This window comes from Belonocnema kinseyi, chromosome 7 (assembly GCF_010883055.1).
Source record: "Belonocnema kinseyi isolate 2016_QV_RU_SX_M_011 chromosome 7, B_treatae_v1, whole genome shotgun sequence".
In the NCBI taxonomy this organism is placed as follows: Eukaryota; Metazoa; Arthropoda; class Insecta; order Hymenoptera; family Cynipidae; genus Belonocnema; species Belonocnema kinseyi.
In genome coordinates this window covers 95,698,934-95,724,892 of record NC_046663.1, presented here as the reverse complement: position 1 = coordinate 95,724,892, position 25,959 = coordinate 95,698,934, and the positions used below count along the sequence as shown (strand labels likewise).

The window sequence follows — 25,959 nt, the reverse complement described above, 5'->3', positions numbered from 1 at the left end:
CCTATGATTTTTGCCACTATCGGTACAGTAATTAAACTGTAATTCCCCAAGAACTGCTCCAGTACTCGTTCGCCAAGTCTTGGCTAGACATTGACATGGCCAATTCACCCAGTACTGCGCCAGCACTGGTCCGCCAAGATTTGGCTGGACGTTGGCAAGACCACTAGCTCAGTACTGCACCAGATGTAAGTCCACCACGGATAGAATGGTTAGAATGTGTAAATGAGACTTTATTTCGAAGACACATAAGAAATCATAAAAATACAAGATCTTCCATAAAGAAATGCATGGGCGTAAAGGAAGTTAGAGAGGTAGGTCAGGACGGAAAAGTGTGGCGAAAAATATTATATAATAGGAGTATCCGTGGTGTGAAGGACGTCAGAAACAAAAGACCTTAGATACAAACAGGCCCGAATCGGCATTTTTTACATGATGATTTTGTGAGGCTCTCCACATGGGGTGATCGCTGGACAGATTGATTAGCTACTGTAGTCGGAACCCCTTAATGGTATAATATATTAATAATATTTTTTTCTTAACTACAGGAAAGCTATATACATCTTAAAGGTTAAATTCTGTGGATAATAAAAGAGCTTTTTTTACCACCTAGGCTTTTTTGTCGGCAAAGAGCACTTTTATTAATCATTTTACTACATGCAACTAATTTATGTATTACTGTTACTATCCTGTGACCAAAATATTAATCATCTTAATTTTTCCAAAATTTTACATACAGTACGAAAATCTGACTATAAGCTTCATCAAATAAACAACAGATGTTCACAGGCATTTTCATGCAGTCGTACAACCAAGTAAACATCTTGGACGTTTCAGTTTAACATCACGGAAGTCTCAGTTTAACGTAAAAATACTGTTACGGCTAATATTTTAATACATGGAAAACAGTAAAATCTGAACGAAAAAAAAACCTTTCGTCATTTATTTGTATAATTTTATTTTCATTGAAAGAATAGGTTACTAGTTGAACTAATTATAAAAAGGCTGCATTTCAAGCTTGATTTTTAAAACAATTTGGTAGTATATACCTGAATTTCCTTATATCCTCACGTATGGTATTATCTATCGTATAATTATTTGCAGATTATACTCATTAAGAAGATCTTGTTTGTCGAGCACCACTTGCGCACGACACAGCCTTTAAAGTCCCATTATTCGAGGTAACAAAGCGGTCGACGAGGGTAAACGTTTATACACAAAATCAAGCACTTTTGATCTCAAATTCTCCTCCCTGCAACGCGGTTGCCACATATCGTCTCATTTACCACTAAACGTTATAAGCCTGCTAAAAGCATCGATAATTTTAGGAACTATAAAAGTTAACTGCATCAAACAAGTTCACCATTATTTGAAAGACTTTAATACATAAGCAATTTAGCTTCCAAATTTAGGAAATAAATTTACACCATGCTATCCACATTCAACCCAAAATTGTAATTGAGATGAACTTATTTTAATATTCCCATTGCATAATACAAATATATGCTAATAAGATGAAAGGTGATGCGTATTCCCTCCCGCCGCCGGTGGCGCTCTGGTTGCCACCGTATAAGTATGTAGGGGTATCTCAGGAATTTTCATGCAAAGTTTGGTGAGAATTTATGCCCACGTTTGCATTTTATGGGGCATCATACGAACACACATTCAACATTCAACACATGCAGATGCGTAAAAAAATAATAAAAAAGCAAGAGAAATTTGTGAGTGAATATATTTTCTTAAGTTATAAGAAATCGAATTGAACTCCTAAAACGAATGCCAACATTGAAAATTGAATTTAAAATTGAAGATTCAAGCTATCATTTCAAATATTAAAAGAGCTTCATTAAGAAAACTTCTTTCTTTAATAACACTTACGTTATTGACACAAGAATCTATAATAATGAATAAATTACTGCTAAAATAGAAGTTGTATTTAATAAAATATGAATATTTTTTACAGATCTACCAAGTTTTGTAGACTCCATCGGGAACGTTACAGCAGCCAGCGGCAAAAAGGCAGTTTTATCCTGCACAATTAGGAAATTAGGTCATTACAAGGTAAGAATTTTTGATGCAAATTAAATTTTTCTTAAATTTAAAATAAAATGTTTATCCTCCCTGATAAGTATTTCTGATAAATCACTAGTATTTTTTATCGTTAGTACGTTAATATTATATGCTAATATATGAATGTGTTACTCGAATAACAGTTAAAAACTGAAAATTAATTATCTAGATATTACTAAAGAGATTCTAAAATCGTTTATACCCCAAGCTTAATAAATCAAAATCATTGTTTTCATTGGTATTTCAATACAGAACGTTCATTCCCCTTTAATAAATTAAGAGAGTAATTTCCGAAATACAGAACAAAGCGAAATTGCTATAATTTTTGTAACTTGGACTCTTCTCGGCACTACTCGATATTTCATCATTCAATTAATAATACAGATTGAACACTATAAGAAGGGATGTTTTGATCCACTTTTAATGGTTTTTATAGGTTTTGCAATTTGAGAGTCAAAAACATTTTATTCAAATTACTGGATTAAAAAAAATGTATTTTATGCAGGGAAAATTAATATAAGCTGTCTATTGATACCAGCAGATTACTTCACTCATTTAAAAAACATAACTAAAATAAAGAACTATTTTATTGCTTCCTCATAGAGGCAGCTTTGAAATGACCTAACTTTTCAAATCCAGTTTTTAAAATATATTTCGATATAATTCGATCTCAGCAACTAGAAAATGCAATTTTTAGAAAATATTCGCGTGTGTGTAACTTTTTTTCTGTGACCATAGCTCGAAAAGTAAAAGAGTAATTAGTCCAATTGTGATATGACTTTGAGCTGGTTCCACCAATTAGAAGTGTTTTTTTTGTTTTTGCGAAATTAGAAATAAGATTTTCTTTACCATGTTTATATAAATAAAACTTTTTTGATATTCAAAATAAGCGATACTATATCTGATGTATTTGTTCATTTCTTCGAGACGCATCGATACATCTATTGTAGAAGTTATGTTATGACCCAAAATTGCCGATTTATGAAGTTTAAAAAAGTGGTTAATTCTGTTTATATAAGAAAAACTTTTTTGACATCAGGAATTCCATGACCTATCAATATCGTTTGTTAATTTATAAAAAATTATATACCTTGCTCATAAGAGGAATTTTTCGTTTGTGATATTAGGAATAAAACAGTACTGGATTTGATCTAATTTCAAGTTTCTGAAAATAGGATTTCCGGTCAGAAAGAAAAGTAAGCTTGAAAAATATGCTTAAAAACAGTTTTGATAAAACAATAATTTTGCACATCTTCAGATTGATAATTTTCTAAATTTGTTGTCAAGGAGATTTCTTTGGTTTCATGATGCCTTCAAATCGAACTGGTTTTATAATCTAACAAAAAATTCTGTAAGTCAGTTACAGTTGTTACCCTGTGTGGTTTTTAGAAATCGAGAAATCTAATTCTAACTTTATGTTTCATTGTTTATGGAGAAAGCAATTGAATATCAAGTCAGTAAACAAACGATTGTTAAAAAAACAATATTTAGAGATAATCTTCCAGATATATACCCACTCGGTCATTGCCTCAATTTATTACATGGAAAATTCCACCCTTAATCTGTTAGATAAAACTGCAAATGAAAGAAACAGTTCACGAATAAATTGAGACGAACTTTTCCACTGAGGACAGATTTAAAGCCAGAATATCGAGCAATCCTCTTTATTCGAACTTTTATCTGAACTTCCCAACTTGAACAATAAAGATTATAACTCAATTATATAATAAATTATTCAATATTAATGTAATATACTTTAAAAAATGTATTTGCATCCGTTAAATTGATGGTATAAATGAAACAAAGTTTTCTTAAATCAAAAGCAATTCATTAAATTAACACAAATTTGTTTTTAATCAATCGAATCTGATCAAATTATATCTTTCCCTTTTACTTCCACCAGGCGCTCCCTAAGATAATTAAAGAAACAAGGCTTTAAAAATGTTTTCCGTACGAAGAACCCCCACCCCCCACCTCCCTCCTGAAGATAAGTCCAGCATTACACGTATATATATTTTTTTAAAAGTATCTGCTAATTAAAATTAAATTAAAATTACACGTTTTAATTTTATATCCAAACGAAATGAAGTTTACGAAAGAATGTCTTTCGAGTTAGCTATTATTATCTAAGCAGGATTTTCATGAAATATTAGGAATAAATTAACTGAAATGTGTGCAGAAGTTATTTGATAGAATTTTCCGTATGGTGTAATTTAATTTTATTCAGATTGAATTCGGTTCAAATCAAGTATAATTCAGTTGAAATAACCTGAAATTAAGTCACGTATCTTATGAATGGCCCCTTAGGCAATTTCCCTTTCGAGGTAGGCAACACTGTTCCAACCCAGGTCGCTGATCATTCTCTATAGCGATGACTTCAAGTGAAGAGCCTCATAAAGTCGTCATGTGAGGTTCCCCACTGGGGTCTATTTGTATCCTAAGTCTTTTGTTTCATTCGTGATTTACTCTACTGATATTTTTTTATAAACTATTTGACGCCAAATTTTTCTGTTCTGGCATACTTCTCTAGTTTTCTTCGCACCCATGGCATACATTTTTCACGCAAGCTCTTGTGTTTCTAGGGCGTCTTATGTCTCTTCAAATTAGGTTCTCATTCACACATTCTAACAATTATTTCTGTGGTTTGCCTCTAGACGCACTGCCATTTACTTGACCTTCATGTATTTGTTTCATTAGTCGTTCATATTTTATTCTCTCAAGATGCCCGAAACATCTTAACCGATTTCTTTCTCATATGTCAACAAGTGTCTCTTCTGAACTACATACTTTGAGGATTATCTTGTTACGCACTTTATCTATCAGTGTTTTCCTGCACATTATGCACAGGAATTTCATGTCAATCGCGTTTATTTGAGAAATTTAACCAACTTTTTGCTGAATTGAATTTGATCTCTAATTGTGAGTTTAAGTATGTTTCTGAGATAAATGCAAACGAATTCAGTTTAATTGACTGAAATTCAAGTTAAAGTTTCACTAATTCAGATGTAGAATTATTCTAACATTTAAAACGCTGTAGACATTTAGGTGGAAGTCACGAAAGCTTAAAAATGTAGAATAACCCTTTTGTGTGAGGACTTTGACATTTTTCACTCAACCTGACAAAAGGAAATGGCCTTTCTCGGAACTGTAATCTTGGCCAAAGAGAAGATTAATTGCCCAACTAAAAGTCGTCAGGGAAGCATTTTGGTATTTCGTAAACGGCTGAATCAAGACGCTGGGTGCCGCCTCGTAAATTGCTTCTAAAAGAGCCTAAAACTGTTGATCCATAAAAGGAAGCTATTAAAGGTCTTAATGATTTGATGCAAATGTGATCACTGTTATCATTAACCTTCCTAGCTTAAAAGCATTTCCCCATTTTTAAAATAATCCACATTAACTAAAGGAAGTTGAGAAACTTTCTACATAGATTGCATGATTTTTTAATCGTCCTTTTAATTCTTAAAAATAAATACTACAATATTAAAAAGATGTGCATAACTTGAAATATTTATTTATATAATATTGTAAATGAAGACATGAGAATGACGAATGGATAAGAACCAATTTTTCGAAATTCTAGTTTTAACGATTTAAAGTATCTTAGGATCCTACAAGGTACAAAAATTGATTTGTGACCGGGATATTGTTTCTTATTATAGGTCAACATTTAGCTAAAAATGAACGAAGGAATTTAGAAAGATACCTGGATCAGCGAAAATTAATATCTTTGACCATTTTCCGTATACCAAAGATATCATATTATTGCTACACATAACAAGTATAGCTATAATAGAGATATTAACAATAGGTGTCTGAAGGAATTATCGAAAGAGCACCGGTGTATTATGTGATATTTGAAATTAAATGGCGACTGTCAAATCGGGAGTCCGGAGCATTGACGGTTCAGATTTATTTTATACGTTTAAAAGAGTACTTACAATTGTTTCGATTGTAGACGGTAAATAAATTGAAATATCAAGAAAAAAAGAGGAAACCAACTAACTAAACGTTTTACCTGAATTAGGTGGACAATTTCTTTGAGATCAATATATTCTAGATTTACTCTTTCCACTCCAGAAATTTTTGGCCGTGTACACTGTAAATTTTATTTGGAAATTTTCCTGAAAATAGTCGGGTAGATTAGAACCCAAATATCTCGTAAATTTTTCAGAATAGAGAATCAGATACATTGCCGACACTTAGCTGGAAATTATTTTCTACTATTTTTATGAGAAATTTCTAATTTATTAGAAACAAATTCCTGAATGTTAACTCATTAAAGTATATGTCAAAATGTGTCAAAAGCTCTTAAATTCTCAATTTAAATTATATTATCCAAATAAAATTTCAAATGAAACTCATTAAAAACTCATTCAAATCCGGTCTATTTTACCGAAAGTAAAAATTTGACCTCTTTACATGGCAAAATGACAAAAAAAGAGAATAATTTCCCAGTTTCCTAGAATAAATATGCATAGGAGAAATTGAGAAATAATTGCAAAAAATCGTTAGTTTTGTAGAAAAAGTATATATCATAATTTGAATAGAAAAAATTCAAAAATAAGTAAATAGATTTCAGTTTTGTTGAAATACTTCCCAAAATTATGCAGAAAAAAATTGGGCAAGACTTGAAAAAAATTGCAAATTTTGCAGGAAAATTATTTACTCTCCTCACTTTCGCAGCTTACACTAACCAACCCCTGCTACTCTCCCCCTGCCTTACATCCCCTCCCCAACTCATCCGCACTAGCAAAACAGCTCTTCCTTCACTTCCAATAATTGTTCATCACTTCCCATACTTCTCTTACCTAGCTTCCCCTAATTTCTCTCCCCCATTCCTCCTACCTTCACTCCCCTAATTTTCTCTACTTCCCCTCTTTTTATTTCCTCTCGCTTCCCCTCCTGCGAAAAATGTACGACCGACGGACGGACACCCTTCCGAAACTATAAGGGCTTCTGTCCGGGGTTACGAAACCCTAAAAATGCCGAGAAAAGAGAATAAGTCTCTATTTTGCTGAAATAATTTCTAAAATTTTATGGAAAAAATTAGCTAAGAAAAATTAAATATATTTTTACGATTCATTTATCGGTATCCATTATATTTCAAAATAATTTCTTCAATCTCTCGATAAAATGAATTTTAAAATTAGGAGAATGACAACTGTTGCTTAAGAAAGCCTGGTTAACGAACTCGTTCTTTCATTTAGGGCACAACAAAATTTGCCAAAGCTCGATTTCCGGACAATTCTAATATTTTTTAAATCATAAATAATTATAATCTAACAATGTTTGCTCCTCCCTGAAACATAGCAAATACTGAACAAATATTTCAATAATTTTGAGTGAATTTCCTATCATTTAGCATAAAACTAATTTTATTTTTGGTCTTTATTCAGTTGGAATTCTTATATTTTCATAAATTCTTCAATTCCAGGATGGAATTTTTTCAAAATTTCTGCATATAAAAAAATGCACATATTTATCAGGCCACCATAATTTCTTAATATATTTTTGCGATTATTTAAGAAGAATGACAGTTTACAAATTTATGTCATGGATAACTATATACGGACAATTTATTCCCTCCTTTCACGTAGAAAAAAGGTTACCTTAATGTTTTCAGATCTTCAATGTAAAGTTCTTCGAGAACACGTGCTTCTCTAATTTTATCAAAGTTTTATATTTGAAAAACTATCGTACACATTTTTTTCACCCCTTCCATGGACATAGGAAACAAGGGACTAGACATGCCATCCTAACTTGGGCGAGCGGGGTTGAATCCACGGGAGGGGGGAGAATTCCATGAATGGGGAGAGCCGCCATATTACGATGTGCCATTTGATTATGCGCACAAGCATTTTTGCCGACAAACTGTGCATGAAAATATAAACATGTGGGCGCTACCATGTTTATCGCGGGACATCAAAAGGTGGCAGACCTCCCCCCTCATTGCATCACCCCGCAATGGCATGCTTAGTCCCGTGTTTCCTATGTCCATGACCCCTTCCAATTTAATGTTTGGGCTTTATCTCATGTTGACTTAACTAGTTACATTTTTTAATAACGAACTTTGTACCATTCACTAAACTCGATATATTTAATTGTCTAAACTCTTATAATTTCTCATCACCTACTCTCTAAATATGAAGCAGTGAAAAATTCACTGATTGAAATAGTAGTTAGACATTTCACTGATTAATCAATGATTTTGGACTGATTCACGAATCAGTTCAGTAAGGTTGTTTGTTATTTAAAAGCATGAGAACTTTTAACCTTTTTTAATATTTGATCATATTGATGGGTGTTAAGTCTTTAGTATGATTCTTTGATTGAATGTACTAAAATATTATTTTATTATGATTGATAAATTGAGATGATGCAGTGCTGCCTGCCCTCAAAAGTAGTTATTCTACTGAATCAATAAGTAACCGTTCACTGGTTGTCAGTGACCCATTTCTAGCTATTTCAATCAGTGAAATTTCACTGATTCAGATCTAGAGAGTATACATCCTGATTAAATGTTATACAAATTCCCTGAAAGAAACTAAAGAAATATTTATCCTACTTATTCAGAACTTTTTATTGAAAAATGATTTTCTTATTCGATTTTAATTCTGAATGATTTTCTTCATATGATATTTTTCGCCCAGACTGTACACAAGGTTTTCTGGAGTCTTTGAAGTTATGAATCTCCCTCATAAGTGAGCTGCAATGTCAACAAAATTTCTGCTGAGAGTAGCAATTAAAATGGTTTCTCGCAAGGCAGTATAAACGGTTAAAACCCGATTCAGCTAGCCCTGCATATCCCGTTGCGTTAATAACAGTTTCCGATAAGCCAATTAGTTCGTGACATGTGCTGATATTCGTTCTCGCCTGTGCCTGCTACTGGCGTGTATAAATGTATACAAATAAATAAATCCGCAGGATATTGCTTGGGGTTTCCACGATTTTTAATCGAGGTAAAACTCAAAGCTATGCTGTCGTATTGATAGAACGATTCCATTCACTGCTTGCCACACCATTTTGAAATTACTAATTACGACATACACAAGTAAAATAAAAAATAAATAAATAAAAAGAAATATGGGACCTGTTTCTCTTTTCCATCTGCTATTTGATTGATCTGTATTTGATTGCATCGTATTTTACAAAAACAGCCTGTCTACACGATTTATAGGCTTCAATAAAAATATGATCATATTTTTAAACGATTTATTCCAGACATCTGTTAATATACTTAATTATCACGATAATTAAAAATATACGCTTATTTTCAGTTGTTCGTTGCCAAAAAAATAAGAATTTTGGAATTTGAGATTCTTGATAGAAAAATCTTCATGGAAGTATAAAAAAGTTTATTGTTGGGACTGTTCAAACTTTTAATATAATTTTTTAAACTTTTTAAAGATGGATAAATATCTTTAAAATGTCGAAGTGTTTTATTGCCCCGAATTTCGACTATGATTACAGGCTAGAGAGAAATTTAATTCAAAAATTACAGCCTACAGTACAAGGGGAATCTATTGTAAAATTTAATTACGACTGTAAAATTTAGATCATCGTGCTCAATGTGTAGAATTATAAAAAGAGACTCTACTTGTTGAAATTTTTGAGATAACCAGATCCCTTTAAAGGGTTTGAAAATAGGTAGAAAAAGTTTGAAAAATAAGGTTTGTTCCAAATTTCTTCTTCCTGGTGCATTCTTATATTTAGGCATGCTTTACAAGAATTGAAGGGGTAAAAATTCTATGTCAACCGGAAAAAAACCGAACATTACACCTTAAACAGTTTAGAAAATATAACAGTCCAAACATTAATATTCGTATTTGCTGAAGTTAACACAAAACAAGTCGAAGCACACTGAATTTTCTAAAAATCTAAAAAAAAGTCAATATTCTATCTATAATACAACTGCAGTAATGGCCTCCTCAGTAAGACATTTATTTATACAACTTATATATACTTTAAGTTTCTTTTGATATTTCTTACTTCTGTATGGCTTTATATCTGTATTTCTGTATGCATGTATTTATGTATGAATGTATGTATGTATGTATGTATGTATATATGTATGTATGTATGTAGGCTTCACCCTGGGCTTATTTTAGATAGAATTTCGAAAACAATCAACCTTTTAAAAAGATATTTTTTAGCTCCGGTATAATTAAAGCGATAAATACAAAAAAAAACGATTTTTCTAAGTGAACCCAAACTTTTGACCGGTAGTGTATGTATGCATGCATGCATATATGCATGGATGTATGTATATATATATGGATGGATGGATCTGCATTTCTGTGAGCACGATAAATTTTGAAAAAATTATTCTATTAGATTGGTCTCTGATACACTCTTTAAGTGTCGAAAACTTAAAGTCAAGTTCGTTAGCCAGCCATTTTGGGTGAAATTTCAAAAAGTGAGCGCAATTTGAAAATGTTTTCAAAATTAAAAAATTCTCTGTATGAATATTCGTATTACTTGAAAATATAAACATTTTGTTCTGATGACTTTTTTCGATAAAAAAAATTTAAGAGAGTTATAGCACTTACAAAATTAAAAAAAACAAATTAAAATGAAAACTGTTGAGTTAAATAACGTACAATGTGACAAAAATAAAACAAAAGAAAAACGTTACTTTCTGAAGGGCCTGCAAGATTATCATAACAATTTTTCTAATTTTTTTGAAAAATTGAAAATTCCATATTTGACAGCACAAAAAAAATAATAAACAACCAAGATTTCAATTTTTTGCTCAAACTATGCAAGGTGCGACAAGAGATGAATGCTCAAAAAAGATCTATAAATTTATTATTATTCACTTTTTGATGGGACGCGTGGTTTTTGCTTTATCCGTAGAAAAAGCATCAAAGACACAAGCTACGAAAAAAATGAAGATGCATAATTTGTTAACCCAAAAAAGATCTACAAATTTGTTATTAATCATTTTTCTTTACAGAATGCGTAGTTTTTGTTTTAATCGTGAAAAATAACAGTGACGATCAAAAAATCCAATGTTTGGAAAAATGATGCAAGGTACGAAAACACATAAATAAGAAATGGTGCATTCAAAAAAGATCTGCAAATTTATAATAAACTTTTGTTATAAGAATACATTCAAAATGAAAAAAAAAATGTTTTAATTCCAGTACTTATCATGTATTGTAATCATATAAATTTACTAAAATGATAGAGAAGATGGCTTGAATATGACATAGAGCTCGTATATGGCACACCTGGATTTCTGACAAACTAAAAAGTGTAATTCATTAATAATAGTAGGAGTAGAATGCTTTGAAGTATCGTCGAAAAAAGTGTAATTTTCATCAATTAATGTGCATTATTGGAAGTATGAGAAAGAAAAATATAAAAACTCTCATTCTCGAGTTCATTTCAGATAAGCCTTAAATGTCTATTTATTATCTTGTAAATTAAGTTTTAATAATAAATGTTGCTTACAGTAGTGCAGTAGGGTTAATAGAATAGTATTCTAAAGGAGGTATAGAGATGCTTCTCTTCAGAGGTTATGATTTTTGGACATGAATTTTTTGTAGGCAGTGGCTCGAATATGGCACACTGAGAATGGCTCGAATGTGCCACACTTTTTTGACAAAAAATCACAATTATAGACATTATTCAACTTTATAAATGATCCCAGAGTGGTTACATCGTAGCATTATCGTCCTCATGGATCTGCGACTATTTTCAATAAGTTCGCTGCACATTATATTCTTTAAAATTATATTAATAAATATTTTTATACCGTTAACTTACTTATTTTTCGTGTATTTTGATTTTTTCTAAGTATGCCATATTCGAGCCACTTTTTTGCGATTTTCAAAAACCTCGTATTTTGAAAAATCTTTATTTAACAAAATTCCGTCGGTAAAATGAAAAAAAGCAACAGTACCATTCGAAAGATTATTCAATAGCCATTCGAATGACCTACTACTTATTCAATTTCAGTTCATAGAGTCCCAGCAATTGAACGAAAAGGAGTTGGTGTGCCATATCCGACCCCTCTCCTCTATGTTTTCCATGGTAGCTGAGAATTAAAATGAGTGAAAAAGAAAGAGCAAATCACAAGGAATCATGGAAAATAAAATTTGTACATTATTTTGCAATATCGGAATATGCAGCAGCAGCCCGAGGTGCAGAAATAAATATAATATATATTTGATATAATACTGTTGCACATATTGTAAAAAAGTTCACATCGTACACAAAATTGAATGCGAAGCACGATATAGATGAGAATTCACAATCATCAACTTACAGTTGTCGATTTGTGGAGCTTTAATTTTAAAAGGCCTGCGCAAAAATGTAAGGGAAATACAAAGACCGAGCGCGTAGCGCAAAGTAAATACATTAACTATCAAGCGCGAGATAAATATATTATCGAGCACAAAGCGAGAGAACCAACAGTCCCGTGCCCTAGACGTGGTCAAACCTGCAGGCAAAACGAGCCGCGCGAATGAAGTCGAAGCACGAAATTTCTAAAGAAATTAAACGTCTAGAGACCATAAATTCAGTCTTTTAAAGCGAAAGGATTGCATTTTTTAGATTTTTAGGAAATTCAGTCTACTTTATCTTATTGGAATGGAAGCTTCTAAATGTGTCCCCTAAGGGTTTACATTTTTCTTGCACCTTCTTCTTTATTGCTTTACACCCCCCCCCCCACACACACTTACTTGGTGGTGGAAGGGGGACCTACAGTTTAAGGTGGGTTCCGAACCCCCAAGAGCAACAGCTTTAAGTACTTAGAGAAAACCTTTTTCTCTAGAGGTACCGGTCCCACGACTCTCCGGAGATGGACAACTCCCTTGCTAGGCTAGTGTTCACCGCATGGGCCGCCGAGGCTCTTCCAGAGTTGGAGGCGCGAATCGAACCCGCAAGCCGACGGAGTGGGTTCAAAGCCTACGCTTTAGCCCCCACGACCATCGTCCCACTTACTTTATCTTATTTTGTAACAAGTTTCAACAGTGGCATACAGGCAATGAGTTACTTTCACAAAAATAATATATACAATTTTTTAGTCAGATTTTTGTTTCAAAAGTAAGTTTCGACAGCTATGCTTCCTGAATTATTGCAAAGTTCGATTTCTCGTGACTAGTTAGCAGACGCGAAGTGCCAGATTCACACACAAAGTGAGAGAAGTTCTTCGCACACTCTTGATCTGTGGCTGAATATGAATTATGTTTTTTTATTGGCTATCAACAGTGAACGAAGATGTAAATCGGCCAGTTCTTCGTCCACTGCTGATAGCCAATTAAAAAACATCATTCCTGTTCAGCCACAGCTCTGCTTTTGTTCAAATGCCAGACTAGACATTTACTCCAAATTTCAGGTTGTTACCACGTACATGACAGTCATAAATTTTGAGTAATACATGTAAAATGAGTACGAATAATAGTGGACGTGAAGGTAATACAACAGAAGTTAAGTTAATAAAGTTAGTTAATTTAGTGCCATACAGAATTATGTTACCTGATACTTGTATGTTTACTTAAGCTATCATTTCTTTCGGAGTGGCGTGACAAAAGAGAGAAAGAGACATGATCCTTGTATCTCATGCAGAATTATCACAGGAATGGTCATTATCTTTTCATCCATTGTAACCGTTTTAGAAAATGGGTCTTGTACTAGCACTTATATGCACAACACTTTTGTCTTTTAATATTTTTCACTTGTAATTATTAACGAAATAGAGCAGAGGGTTCTTGACCGTGAAAGGAAAAGTACCTTTATTTTGCCTAACTGACTTTTCTTTTACCTTGTTTTGTAAATAAATACAAGTAAACTTTCATGTTCAAAAATTATCGACTCCGCTTTAAGATTCGGAATAATTAATTTTGATCTTTTTTTAAGATGTTTTCGCCCGTTTCTCAAAAATACAAAATTTTTAAGTATGCCGGTTTACGGATGGTATGCCGAACGACTAAATTCAAATCCCGCACGTTTTTGTGCATGTTCTCCGTTCCAGGAGTGAATTCTTATAATTACCGTCCGCTCGCGGATGGGTGTTCCAATCTTGACAAAAATTACCGAAAGGATCTGCACTTTGGTTAATTTCCCGATAGACTGAACATCATTTTGATAAAATCGAGTAGATTTAAAGGTTCCGTAATACGTAATGGGTAGGTAGGTATTTGGCAGATTCTGGAATTTGGAAATCATGTGATGATAATCCTCAGTATCATTTAAGAAATATCTTTCACACAAAAACTCAGATTATCAAAGCGTTGCAAACAGTTTTCAACTACATTATGTAACAAATGAAAGCTACCCATTGTGCAATGTTTTGATATGATTTTCTAGCTCATTTTGATACTTGGGTATTTTCGTATGAATCGAATTCATCGCCTCTAAGAATTGAACTATATGTGCTGAATAGCCTTTTTAGCATTTATTTGCATTCAATAGCCCAGTTTTACTGGTCTAATTATCTTCATTAATCAGAGTTTTAGGTAGTTAATAAAATCATTTATGAGTGGAATAGTTGACAAGCTTATCAATTCAAGAGTATCAGGCAATATCATGCGTATCATTGTCATCTTTATCAAATTATCTTATTTCAATAGGTTCATATACTTTTCAAAAATTAGGAAGTTATTTATTTTCCTCCCTAGATGTTTTTAAGCATTTCAGTTGTTCTAAATTGACGAATAACCATGGTTTGGATTGAGTAATTCCATTTAATATTTTTGACTTTGAATTTTAAAGTTATGGGTGAGTGGAAGAAAGAAAAAGGACTATCTTTCTCTCCACTTTGTAACGAGATTCCTCACAACATGCATTCTTGTTTTCTTAAATTCTTCATTTATATAAATGTCTGTTGAATTTTATTTTATAACATTGAGTCCCTTTTTAGTTAATTAACAGTAAAATTTAATTTAGATTTTACTTGTGAGAATGAAGAGTTTTAAACGATCATTTACTACTGCAGTGTTATTTTCACAAAACTATACGATCGAAGCCCACCGTGTTTAAGAGTAAGTATTAAAAATTAAAATATAGATGGGCTTATACGGCTGATTTTTGTCCGGTGAAGAATTGGGTGTAAATTTGAAAAAATAATCCTCTCATAAAGCCTTATTTTCCTAAAAATTGTCTATTTATTGTATTTTTTAAATCGGAAGAATAAACACCTATAGTCAATTTACACTGCATCAATGTTTACTACGGTACCAGAAACAGCTATGCTCGACACACATTCAGAAACATTTCCACAAGCTCATACTTCAAAGTCGTTGATCTTTATGGGGTTCTACACTTTATTAGAATGTTTAGATTTATTCCTATTCTTCTCAACTCTAGTCACAAAACTTTTTCAAAAACGATGTGTCGAAAAAAGATTCAATATGATTTCCCGGTGACTTTCGTAGAATGCATCCTTATTAAACTTGAAGCTTTAAATAGGATAATAATTCTAAAACTTTAATTTTAGTCCGATCGACGATTACAAAAAAATTAAAGAAGAACTTCGCTGGCGAAAGTTTCGGATAACAGTTAATTCCGAACCAATTTCAATAATTTCGAAATCTGTAAGTTCTCCAATTCGAACAAATTAACTACAATGTTTTATTTCTTTCTAATGCATAAATCAAGCTAAATTATTTCAATCCGGACTCACATTTAAATTCTGCTCAGTTCGTGTATGTCGTACAAATTTATTCAAATTCGGATTCACTCGAATTTTTACACGAATTGAGAACGTTTGACATGTGAGTTTGTATTGAACTTGATTCGGTTTACAAATAAAAGATTAAAAATTGCATCAGATTGGTTCGAATTGAATCCAATAGAGATTTTAGAATAATTCAAACTGGTTCGGAATGAATTCTCATATCCAAACACTTTCGCCAGTAAAGTTCGTACTTTATATTAGCGAAAGCGTCTATCTGGCAAAAATTAGCTTTCGTAAATTATTCTTTATTTTTAAGTTTTTAAGTTCAAGATACAAAAGACGTATTATATTCTTTTGATTCAAAATAGATTTATTAACATACATAGGAGTTTTAAAAACTATAACATTTTGAATTTTGAGATGGTATTTTAAAATTACATACGTCATAATTTAAGATTTCATGATTCAAGCTTAATACAAACGCATTACATTAGGATCACAGGAAAAGAATATGTTAAGCTTCATTTCGATACACAATTTTTGAGAAAATCTGGGGACTCGATAAGAACGGTTAGAAATCTAACCATTCCCAAAAATAGCGAAATCCTGTAAAAATGAATGTCTTGGAAGTGCCTGTTTCTCTGATTTAAAAAGTACCTACTGTGTTTGTTTGTTCACGCTTTTGTTTGTTCACGCTTGACTGCTCGCCTGAGTGACAACCGCAGACCCCGCGGCCCCCGCGCAGTTCCTGTTATACCTACCTACGGCGCGGCTTCAATTCTCGGAATGGCTATAGAAAGGAGGGCTATTGAAGTGTTTTACTGTATTATGAAAATAAAAAGTGACATACAATGATGAACGGAGTTGAATGACAGTAAAAGTGATAAACAACTAAAGCACAAGTGTGGGTAAATTGGTAAGTTTAGACAAACTGGGGCAAGATTGAATGGATTGGATTTAGTAACGGAGTGAGGAGTGAGGTAAGGTGATATACGTTGTTTTGGAGGATAGGAATGATAGGTGGAATGTGGTTAAATGTTTTAGGAAGATAGTAAGGAAAGGATTGGCGACGCTACATGAGAGAGACGCATTGGTGTTGAAGGTAGTGGACTATAGTAGTCGATAGTATAGATTAGGGTAAACTCGAATGAATTAGAATGTTCAGGACCGTATCAGACAAGGGTTTCAAGAGACCCTTCCCTGAAATATGTATCTCAAGAGACTCTTTCTAAGAAAACACCAATTAAGGTGTCTTGTTTCCAACCTAAGATCCTATAGTAAATCCACTTAGAAGTTAAAGATCCACTCAAAAGCAGCATCTTCTTTCGTTAATATATAGCTGCTGTGTACACCATGAACATGCATTTTTGTAGGGCATAGTTCTATTAAAGAGCAAAGCAATATTACTGTTGCTAATTTTTTTTAAGCTTAAAATACTGATAAAAAAATTGTTCATTTTGCCACCAAATATTCTATTACAAAAAGAAGATCACTCGTATAAAAAAAAACAGTTTCTGTCACTTCAACTGTTTCGAGGAAACAAACTCAGTGCCTTCCAAACTAAGAAAAAATTTTAATTTAAAGGTCTTAATATTGTGTAATTGCAAATTCAAATTTTAATGGCTATCTTGTTTTTGTATTTTCATTACATTTCAAGGTGATATTAAAAATTAATTTTTTTAGAGGTGCATAAATATTCTGCAAGCTCTACTTTCCCTAATGTTTATTTTACTGAAAATCATTCAAGTGCGTAAAATTCTTTTTTGTAATACATGAACATGAATTTCGCTTTTCGTGGAATGCACAGCGGGCGGGAAGTGACCAATTCTGAAAACGTAGTAAAAGGCAGTTATAAAAAGATTATACATAGTTGTTGCGCTTGCGTTCTTTTTGTTTAAGTTGCCAATTCACGCCACCCCCTTGGCAAATGGTTCTATATAACAGTCCAGCGATTGGGGAATGATCCTCGAGAAATGGTGTTTTTGATCAATTGTCTTTTCGTCGAAATTGTTATCTTGAGTTTTAATTTTGTGTACTAAGATACATAAAATAAAGTTGGATACATTTTCTGTTTAGATAAACATGATTTAAAGTTGAAGGGTTTTTCGTTTTTAAGAATGTGGATGGTAATATTTGAGATGAACAAGTGTCTAAAAATGGCCCTCCTGGAAGTAACACCCACCTTAGACTATGTCGGGATAGTCGAAGGTGGTTTCTAATAGACAAAGTGAGTAATGAGAAGATTCTCAAAGAATGTGGTAGAGTAGACACTGTTTAACAAAAATGAAAGGCATTGTTCAGATGGTTAGGGCATGTTGAAAGGCTGAAAGTAGAACGATTGACGAAACAAGTATATCTAGGAAAAGTAAATGATAGCGTACCCAGAGGCAAACTGAGGAAGGAATGGTGGGAATATGTGAATGAATCAATAAAACAGAAAGATATTAAAAGCCACAAAAGCACAAGAGCTTGCATGCAAAAAATATATGGATGCAAAGAAAACTAAGGAGTTATGTCAGGAGAAAAAAGTGTGGCGACAAATAGTTAATAAAAAATACATGACGAAGAGTATTAGTGGAGTGAGAGATGCCTGAAACGAAAGACCTTGGATACTAATGGGCCCAAGTGGGTGGCTTTACATAATTGCTTTGCGAAGCTCTTCGCCTAGGGTGCTTGCCAGAGGGATTGATCAGCGACCTAATTCGGAGCAGTGTTGCGAAACGAATGTATTATTTAGCTAAAAAACAAGGGAATTCTAGACTAATCTAAAAATCTATACAGCCCCACCTCCTTATACAGCCTCTTATACTTCCCTTTCTCACTTTTCTCATATGAACTCCCTGATCCCCGGCTAGAACCGAAGGAGTCACGCTTACCACGGGAGAGATTTAGCTTAATGGTATACCATTAAAAATTGTGTAATCATATTTCCTAGACAACTGATTTCTTAACCCGATTCGGTGTAAAAAATGACTGGAAAATGCAACAAAAAAGTTCAAATAGATAAGGAAAGTATGTTAAATAAAAACAGAGCGTGGAAAAATACAGTAAAATACGTTGCTTTTTTCCTCGTCTAAAATGTTTTTGTCGAAACAGGCGGAAAATGGTATTTTTCACAAATAAAAATAATAAAAAATTCTCATTTACAAAAAGAACAATTGCGCCCAATGGTAATTTGAAATAGTATAAATTAGGGTCAATTGTAATTTGGAAAAAGTGAAATCATGCCAAATAGTGAAAATAAAAATTATATGATATGAAAATGATTGTAAATGGTCATTCAGAGAAATAAAGGCGAATGGACGTCCGGAAAAATAAAGAAAACAATGTTATACGCTTGAACGAATTTTGATAAAAGAAGCATTAAAGAATTCGGAAAATATTCATGTGCTCCCTAGAAATAATTTAAAAACAGCTGAAGATAGAAATACAGGATGATGTCTAAAGACAAATATCCTTCTAGTTTGGTGATGGAAAAGTTCATTCCGTCTAAATTGCAAGTAGTATAGCAGTGGCAGTAGTAGCACTTTGGCAGGTATTGAAAGCTTACAGTTATATCGTAGAGTGTCGAGTATACCTATGTCGTGTGTCGAGTAGGGCATGTTTTTCCTCGTGTAGAGTTTCACGTAGGGTGGATTGTGGAAGGTGGAAGGATGAATTAAAATGGATAAATCCAGCGAAGCAGTGGAGGTCAGTCGCGGTGGAGTCCTATGGCATATCCGTGAACACTGAACACTTTATATAGCGGCAAAATAGCAGCAGAAATCAGTATTCCAGCATTCTGGTATTTCAGTATTCTATAACATTGTAGAATTCGAAAGTCCGCTCGCGTGACGATTACAAGAGAAGCTTTCGAGCTTTCGTTTCCATTAAGCATCGATGAGCGCGAGAAACTATTTGGGAGGGTGAGTGCTCGCTACTACTCCTGTTACTGGTATGGTGGAAGAGGTGTTTTCCCAGGGTAAGCACGAGCATATACTTGCCCGGGGCTTATTCAGACAAATCGGTGATTGCTGCGGAGGCGAGTGAAAGGGTGGCCCACAACTGGTGCGGCGCGGCGACTCGAGATGAACTGAGATGGATAGCGTTTCGGCCTCTTGGCTAGAGAAGGGAAGATAAGCTGATCACCCACCCGCAGTGTAAGAAGTGAGAGAAAAGAGATTTTAGAGAGAGCAGAATGATTGTTTCCATGATTACAATGGAATGGTAGAGGAAAAGGGACGAGGGATAGCAGACGAGAGCAATCTCTTAACGCTAACGTGGATTCGTGGCCCAGGGACTCTTGAAATATTGCACCGAAGGGTAGGTATACCACACGTGTTCTCACAAATGGTGCTGTACAGTCCGAATGTATGATCTTGATCAAGTCCCCTGAATTGCTTTCCAACTGCTATTAAAAAGAATAATCTCGTCCAGAAAATGTAAAGATCCTAATTGAGACTGCCTGCGCACCTCCACTTACATAAAGAATACAGGTCATTTTTATGTGAAGTAATACGTTAAGGTGATGCTTAGATGCAAACCTAGCACCTTTCAACAGAGGTACATAAATCATAATAGATGAATTATGTACAGTAGGCGGGAGACACTTTTTTCGTATTCGGAGGGAGTACAAAAACTGTGGCTTTATACCGAAATCTCTAATAAAAAATTACAAGTAATATACAACTATAATTATCCTTAGAAAACAATGCATCTATAAAAAAACAAGTGTGTGACAGTGGAACCACACGGTAGAAGTGAAACTTTGATGAGGCATCATAAGTTTTGAGGAAATAGTATAGTAAGAGAGTGCAGAGAGAGAGCATATACATGCTTTGTTTAGCATGGCAGTATTGGGGATATCGAAAAGGAGTCTTTAAACCAACTGCAAAAGAGAGACGAGAATAGAGAGAGAAGGTATATACTATAGACTATTTTACTTGAATGAATCATATTTTTCTTATTGTTAACGATTTTGGATTCATTAAAATTGTTCTAAAACTAGGTTCTTACATCTATAATTATCCTATGCAAGCTACACAAAAAACAAATTCATAAACATAGTAAATTGTCATTAAAACCAAATAATAGTGTATTTGCAATCATGTTTTTTAAATATTTAAGACTGATTTTTGCACATATGTATTTTAGTTGAAGATCATATAGGAATATTTCTGTATCGTTTTTCATTTGATGTGCAATCAGTAGATGTTACTGATATGAATGCTTTTACTTATGCTTGTATACATTGAACTAAAAGAATCAAATTTCTCCGATTGGACTGAAACATTACAATTGTTTTTAATTTTAGAAACTTTTTCTTACAAAAAAAAAAAAAACAATATTTCCTGTGCAGGCGCAGAAGGATTTTTAAAAGAAAATTTTTAAGTTCGCCTCTAGTTATAAATTAAAATTTTCTAACAAAAATTAAATGTATAAATATGGATTTTTATACCCCTATTGCCTTAGAGGTGACTCAATTTAAAGCCCTTGACATGTAGAATTACGATGAAAAATAAATTTTTTATATTTTCTTTTTCTTCCTTTAACTCACTGGATAAAAAAATATTAACATGAGGAAATTTCGTTTTTCATGGTTTAGAATGACACTAGAATCGAGTAGAATACCCTATTAAATCTAAAAAACTCTTCCTTGAGGACATTTTCTGACCTCTTTGGCTTGATTTTTTTAATTTAGGAAGAGCGCTATGAAAATAAATACGGACAGTAACAACTTTTTTCAAAGAAATAATTCTTTTATGTTTTAAAGTTTTTACGTTAAAAATCATATTTACTTGAGACCTATTTTTTCGTACCTATAATGACTTATGATACAGATGAAATCTCTAATAAACAAAATTTATAACTCTAAAAAAGAAGTATAACAAAAAGTATTCTATTTACTTTTGCTTTTCATGTGACATATAATAGTACAAATTAAAATAGCCTTTTCAGCACAAATATATTTGAAAGCCTTGAGCAATATTCTCACATTTTCTGTTAAAAACTATGCGAATGTTATTTTGCAGTGTTCTTGTAAAAATGTCGTTTTAATTTAATTTAATTTTGAACTATAAGATAGTAACCATGCTAACTAAAAGTTACGACCGAGTGGTAACAATGGAAATGACAGGTTCCCGTATTACGAACCTAAGCTTGAAAATTCCAGAGCGTATTCACTGTATAGCAGCTACAGTGTGTTGAGAAATTTCCTTTATTCGGAGCAGAACAGTGCTAGTTAAAATAAACAATGTCACAACAGAAAACTAAAATAAAACGTAAGATGGTATTATATTTGAAATTTTTTCTTTATTTTTAATAAAGTTCGAATAGTTCAAAAGTACGAGATTTGTTTTTAATTTAATATAAAAAATAAACCTATTTATGCATCAACAATTTTATGTAAAATAAGCATGAAAAAGATTAACATTTGAAAATCAGACTTCCAAACTAGGGGAAACCACCCTACAGTAGATTGGAAACAATAACATTAAACTGCATCAGTTTCCAAAAATTAGGAAAAATTTTCTTTGTGAAATAAAGCTTCCATATTTAATTGAATATTCTTATAGAAGAAAACATTACTAAATTAGTTAATAAGCTGTATTCAACATTTTTATTAGACCCGTTCAAGAGTACGATTTTGAGACCTCACAGTAAAAACAAAGTGTAAATCTAACACTAATTTCAGGGTACCATATACCTGCAACAAAAATTAGTATTGGTAGTGCGAATGGTACCACTTCACAAGGTATCATTTCCCTGACACTTGAGGTACAAAACGTCACCTACTGTCAATTATTTTTAATTTTTCTGCAAAAACAATCGACGAGTTTCGTATTCCAACTACGAGCGAGATGAACACCATATTAAAATGACCTGCAACAAAATTGATCCCAGAGTTTTTACTGTGCTCTATTCATCAGTAGAGAAAATTCCGAAAGACACCTTAACGCGACTAAAAATGTTCTTTTTAATACTTAGTAAATTATACTATTTTCTTGATATGTTATTTAGAATAACATCAATTTAAAAATTTCACAAATAAAAATAAGCAAACCAACACAATCTTTAACCTAACAGCCATAGAGCTGCCAATTTTGACGACATTTTTCGCAATTTCGCAAGTATCTATTGTTGGTTATCTATTATTGGTTACCTACTGTTGGTTATCGACTGTTGGTTATTTACTCCTCGTTATCTACTGTTAGTTATCTACTGTTGGTTATCTACTGTTGAAAAATGTAATGTTCAGAAAAAATGACTTACATATTTATAAATAACACAGAAAGAACGCTTTATATCAATAAATATTCTTCATTTAATTTTCACACTTGATTTTAATGTATAAACACGTCACGCAACTGTTTCATGAAGGCAAGAAGTATGAATAATGAAGAAACGAATTTTTTCAGTTTTCAGTTAAATTAGATTCTCAACTGCAAATAATTACCTGATGTAGGGTGGTTTCCCCTGTCTCACTTTTCGGCTCATTAGAGAAAAAAAAACAAATTGAAAAAAAGGTAGAAAAAATTATAAAGTCAACAACATCCAACCTCTTGCTTTTTTCTCTCTTCGTGTTTTTTGTACTACTAGGGAACCAAAATGTTTCGAGGCCAATCATCAAAGATTATTTATAGGAAGACTGCAAGGTATGATTAATATATACAATAATGTATAGTGGCTGCTGTTAGGGCGCACTATACTACTACCAAAAAAGGCAACTTGTCCGACCCAAACAATTACAAGCAAATAACTTGTTTAAACACACTGTATAAGATCTGTACAACTCTCCTAAACAAGAGGATTGCTCAAAGAATTGAGTCAGTGTGAAGAAAGATGTACGAGAAACGTGACTCAAGAAAAGATGTAGCAGTTTGCCCAGAGAACCTACTGATTGACAGCACCGTTTGCAAAGACGCAAGCAGCCCATCAGCGCGTCCTGTCCATGCCCTGGATTCACTGCTGAATAGCATTGCATTCAAACTCTCATAGACTTATCATCTGCCTGTTGGAAAGCTTGAAGTTTCTTGCACACATAGTGAGATATATAGAGAGATTAATACCCCTTTTACAAAATAGATATAGTATTTCATGTGGAAATTATCGTGTGACAACAAACAACGTCACCTTCCAGAGGGGCGTTTTCTGCGCGATACCATGAGCCTTCCGATTTTTTGCATTACACTTCTTCCTTTATCTTTCGCGTTAGGAAATTTTTCTGGATACCTCTGTGGCATCACTAATCATCGCGAGCACAAGGTAACTCACGTATTTTATATGGACGACCTGAAAATCTATGCTTCCAATAAAAGCAAATTTCAGAGTGTTTTCAATATCATCAAGAAGTACACAAGAGAGACTGGTAATCGCTTTGGATCGGAAAAGTATGCCAAAATCCGCCTGAAGCAAGGAAAGATTATACAGGCCGCAAAAAATGACATCTTTTTTGTACCCAAAGATCGGACCATATGACTCTGAATGATTTTGATAGTCTAAAACCGAATCCGTTATCCAATTTTTTCTTATGCGTCAGGTTTCTGAGATATCCTAACCTAAATGTGCAAAAATGTCTATTTTAGCCATATTTGAGGCAATATAACACGATCAGAAATCACCCCCTAACAAAGGTTAAATTATCTTCTAGTGCTTCTCTCTACCTTTCATTTTCATTTTTAATCATCTCAAACCGATTTTTTCTCCGAGATATGACACACTAACCATTTATACGCTTTCTCTTTGCCTTCTTTGCTATTTTCTCATTGTAGGACTGAAACGCTGAATGTGTGATATCTCGGAGAAAAAAATTGGATTGAGATGATTAAAAATGAAAATGAAAGATAAAAAAAGTACTAAAAGATGACTTTAGCACTTTTAAGGAAAAAATTGCTGACCGTGAAATATTGCCTCAGATATGGCTAAAAATAGTTATTTTCGCACTTTTAAGTTAGTTCGAAAATAAAAGTGTTATTAGAGATCTTGACACTGGATAGACCTATACATACCTGAGCGTGCCTCCAAGCCGCATTCAGGACGTAACACCAGCGAAGAGTCTCTCCGAAACAGACACAAGCTTACGGCCCTTGATGTCGCCACACGTAAGATCATGCATATACATCTCACGCAATCAAGGCGGACGCAGACTTGTGAATCTCCAGTGTCTTATAACCGCAATGTTCTAAGTACAGCGTACATCGCATCGTTGAAAATGACAGAGATCCTCTCCTAAAAATAATCAGGAGGCAAGATATCAGTGGCAAAGAAGCGTTCCTCTACAATGCCGCGGAGCTGGCGACCGAGACCCATGGCCTGAATTTTAACATCAGAAGTGAGTGAAGTGAATTACTTAATCTAGATAATTCCCTTCCAAAAGCCGAAGCAAAGAAAGCAGAGTTTGAAAATCCCGTTAACAGCTACTCGACAAGAAAATGCACGGATATTTTTTACAGAAATCTAGAAAAACAGTCCTTGTCGCAGGAGCAAATTTTTGCCGTTCATAGATCATTAGGGTTTAATTGAGGTGCAGAGGGTTTCATTTTGCATGCTAGGACGTCGTCATTTCCACCTTAGTATACTATGATCTCATTTATTGTCAAGAAGTTCCTAGCGGTATGTGAAGAGCGTGTCATGCATACGCTGAGAACCTAGCACACATACTATCTGGTTGTTACACCTAAGCGAGAAAGACGTTACTCCACAGAAATAATGCGACCCTGCCCTAACTGACGCTCCAAGGGAGATAGAGTCAATTCTTCAAAACAAGAAGTGCTAAATTTACTGGAACTACGATTTTCTGACAGCAGTCTCCGTTGCGAGCTGGAGGCCTGGCATCGTTCTCCAAGACTTCGAGAAACGAATTATATTCGTCATCTATTTCTTGGCTCTTGCCGACTACATTACTGTCAAGGAGAAGAAAAAGGAGGAGAGGCATCAAAATCTTAAAAGGAAGCTGCAATGACTGCACCCAAAATATTCTGTGAAAGTAATTGTCCTTGTGGTGGGTCTTCTCGGAGATGCGAAACTGTCACTGGTTCCACATGGTAAAGCAATTGCAAGATGGATGCCGAAAGCTGTCATCCTTGGCTCGCTTCGTGTGCTCAAGGCACACGAGGGTTTTGCCGGCCTATCTTCGTGATTTAATCATGCCCTGTGACCAAAAATCTCACGGTCGTGAGACGTGGCCATAAGTGTTATTTACCGCGGTTCTACTGGGAGCCGTTATGATTTTTAGATGACGTTTGCCCTCAGTAGGACCATGTGGTGGTTTTTTTAAACCTTTTTTTAAA

At 33.5% G+C, this 25,959-nt stretch overlaps 1 protein-coding gene across 1 annotated transcript in view; it reads left to right on the top strand.

The window, feature by feature from the left end:
* Window positions 1-25,959, top strand: part of LOC117176799 (lachesin-like) — a 231,141-nt gene that overhangs the window by 73,595 nt on the left and 131,587 nt on the right. Inside the window, exon 3 of the mRNA XM_033367108.1 lies at window positions 1,961-2,058. Coding sequence (XP_033222999.1) covers window positions 1,961-2,058 — 98 coding nt within the window. The remainder of the gene's footprint in view (window positions 1-1,960; window positions 2,059-25,959) is intronic.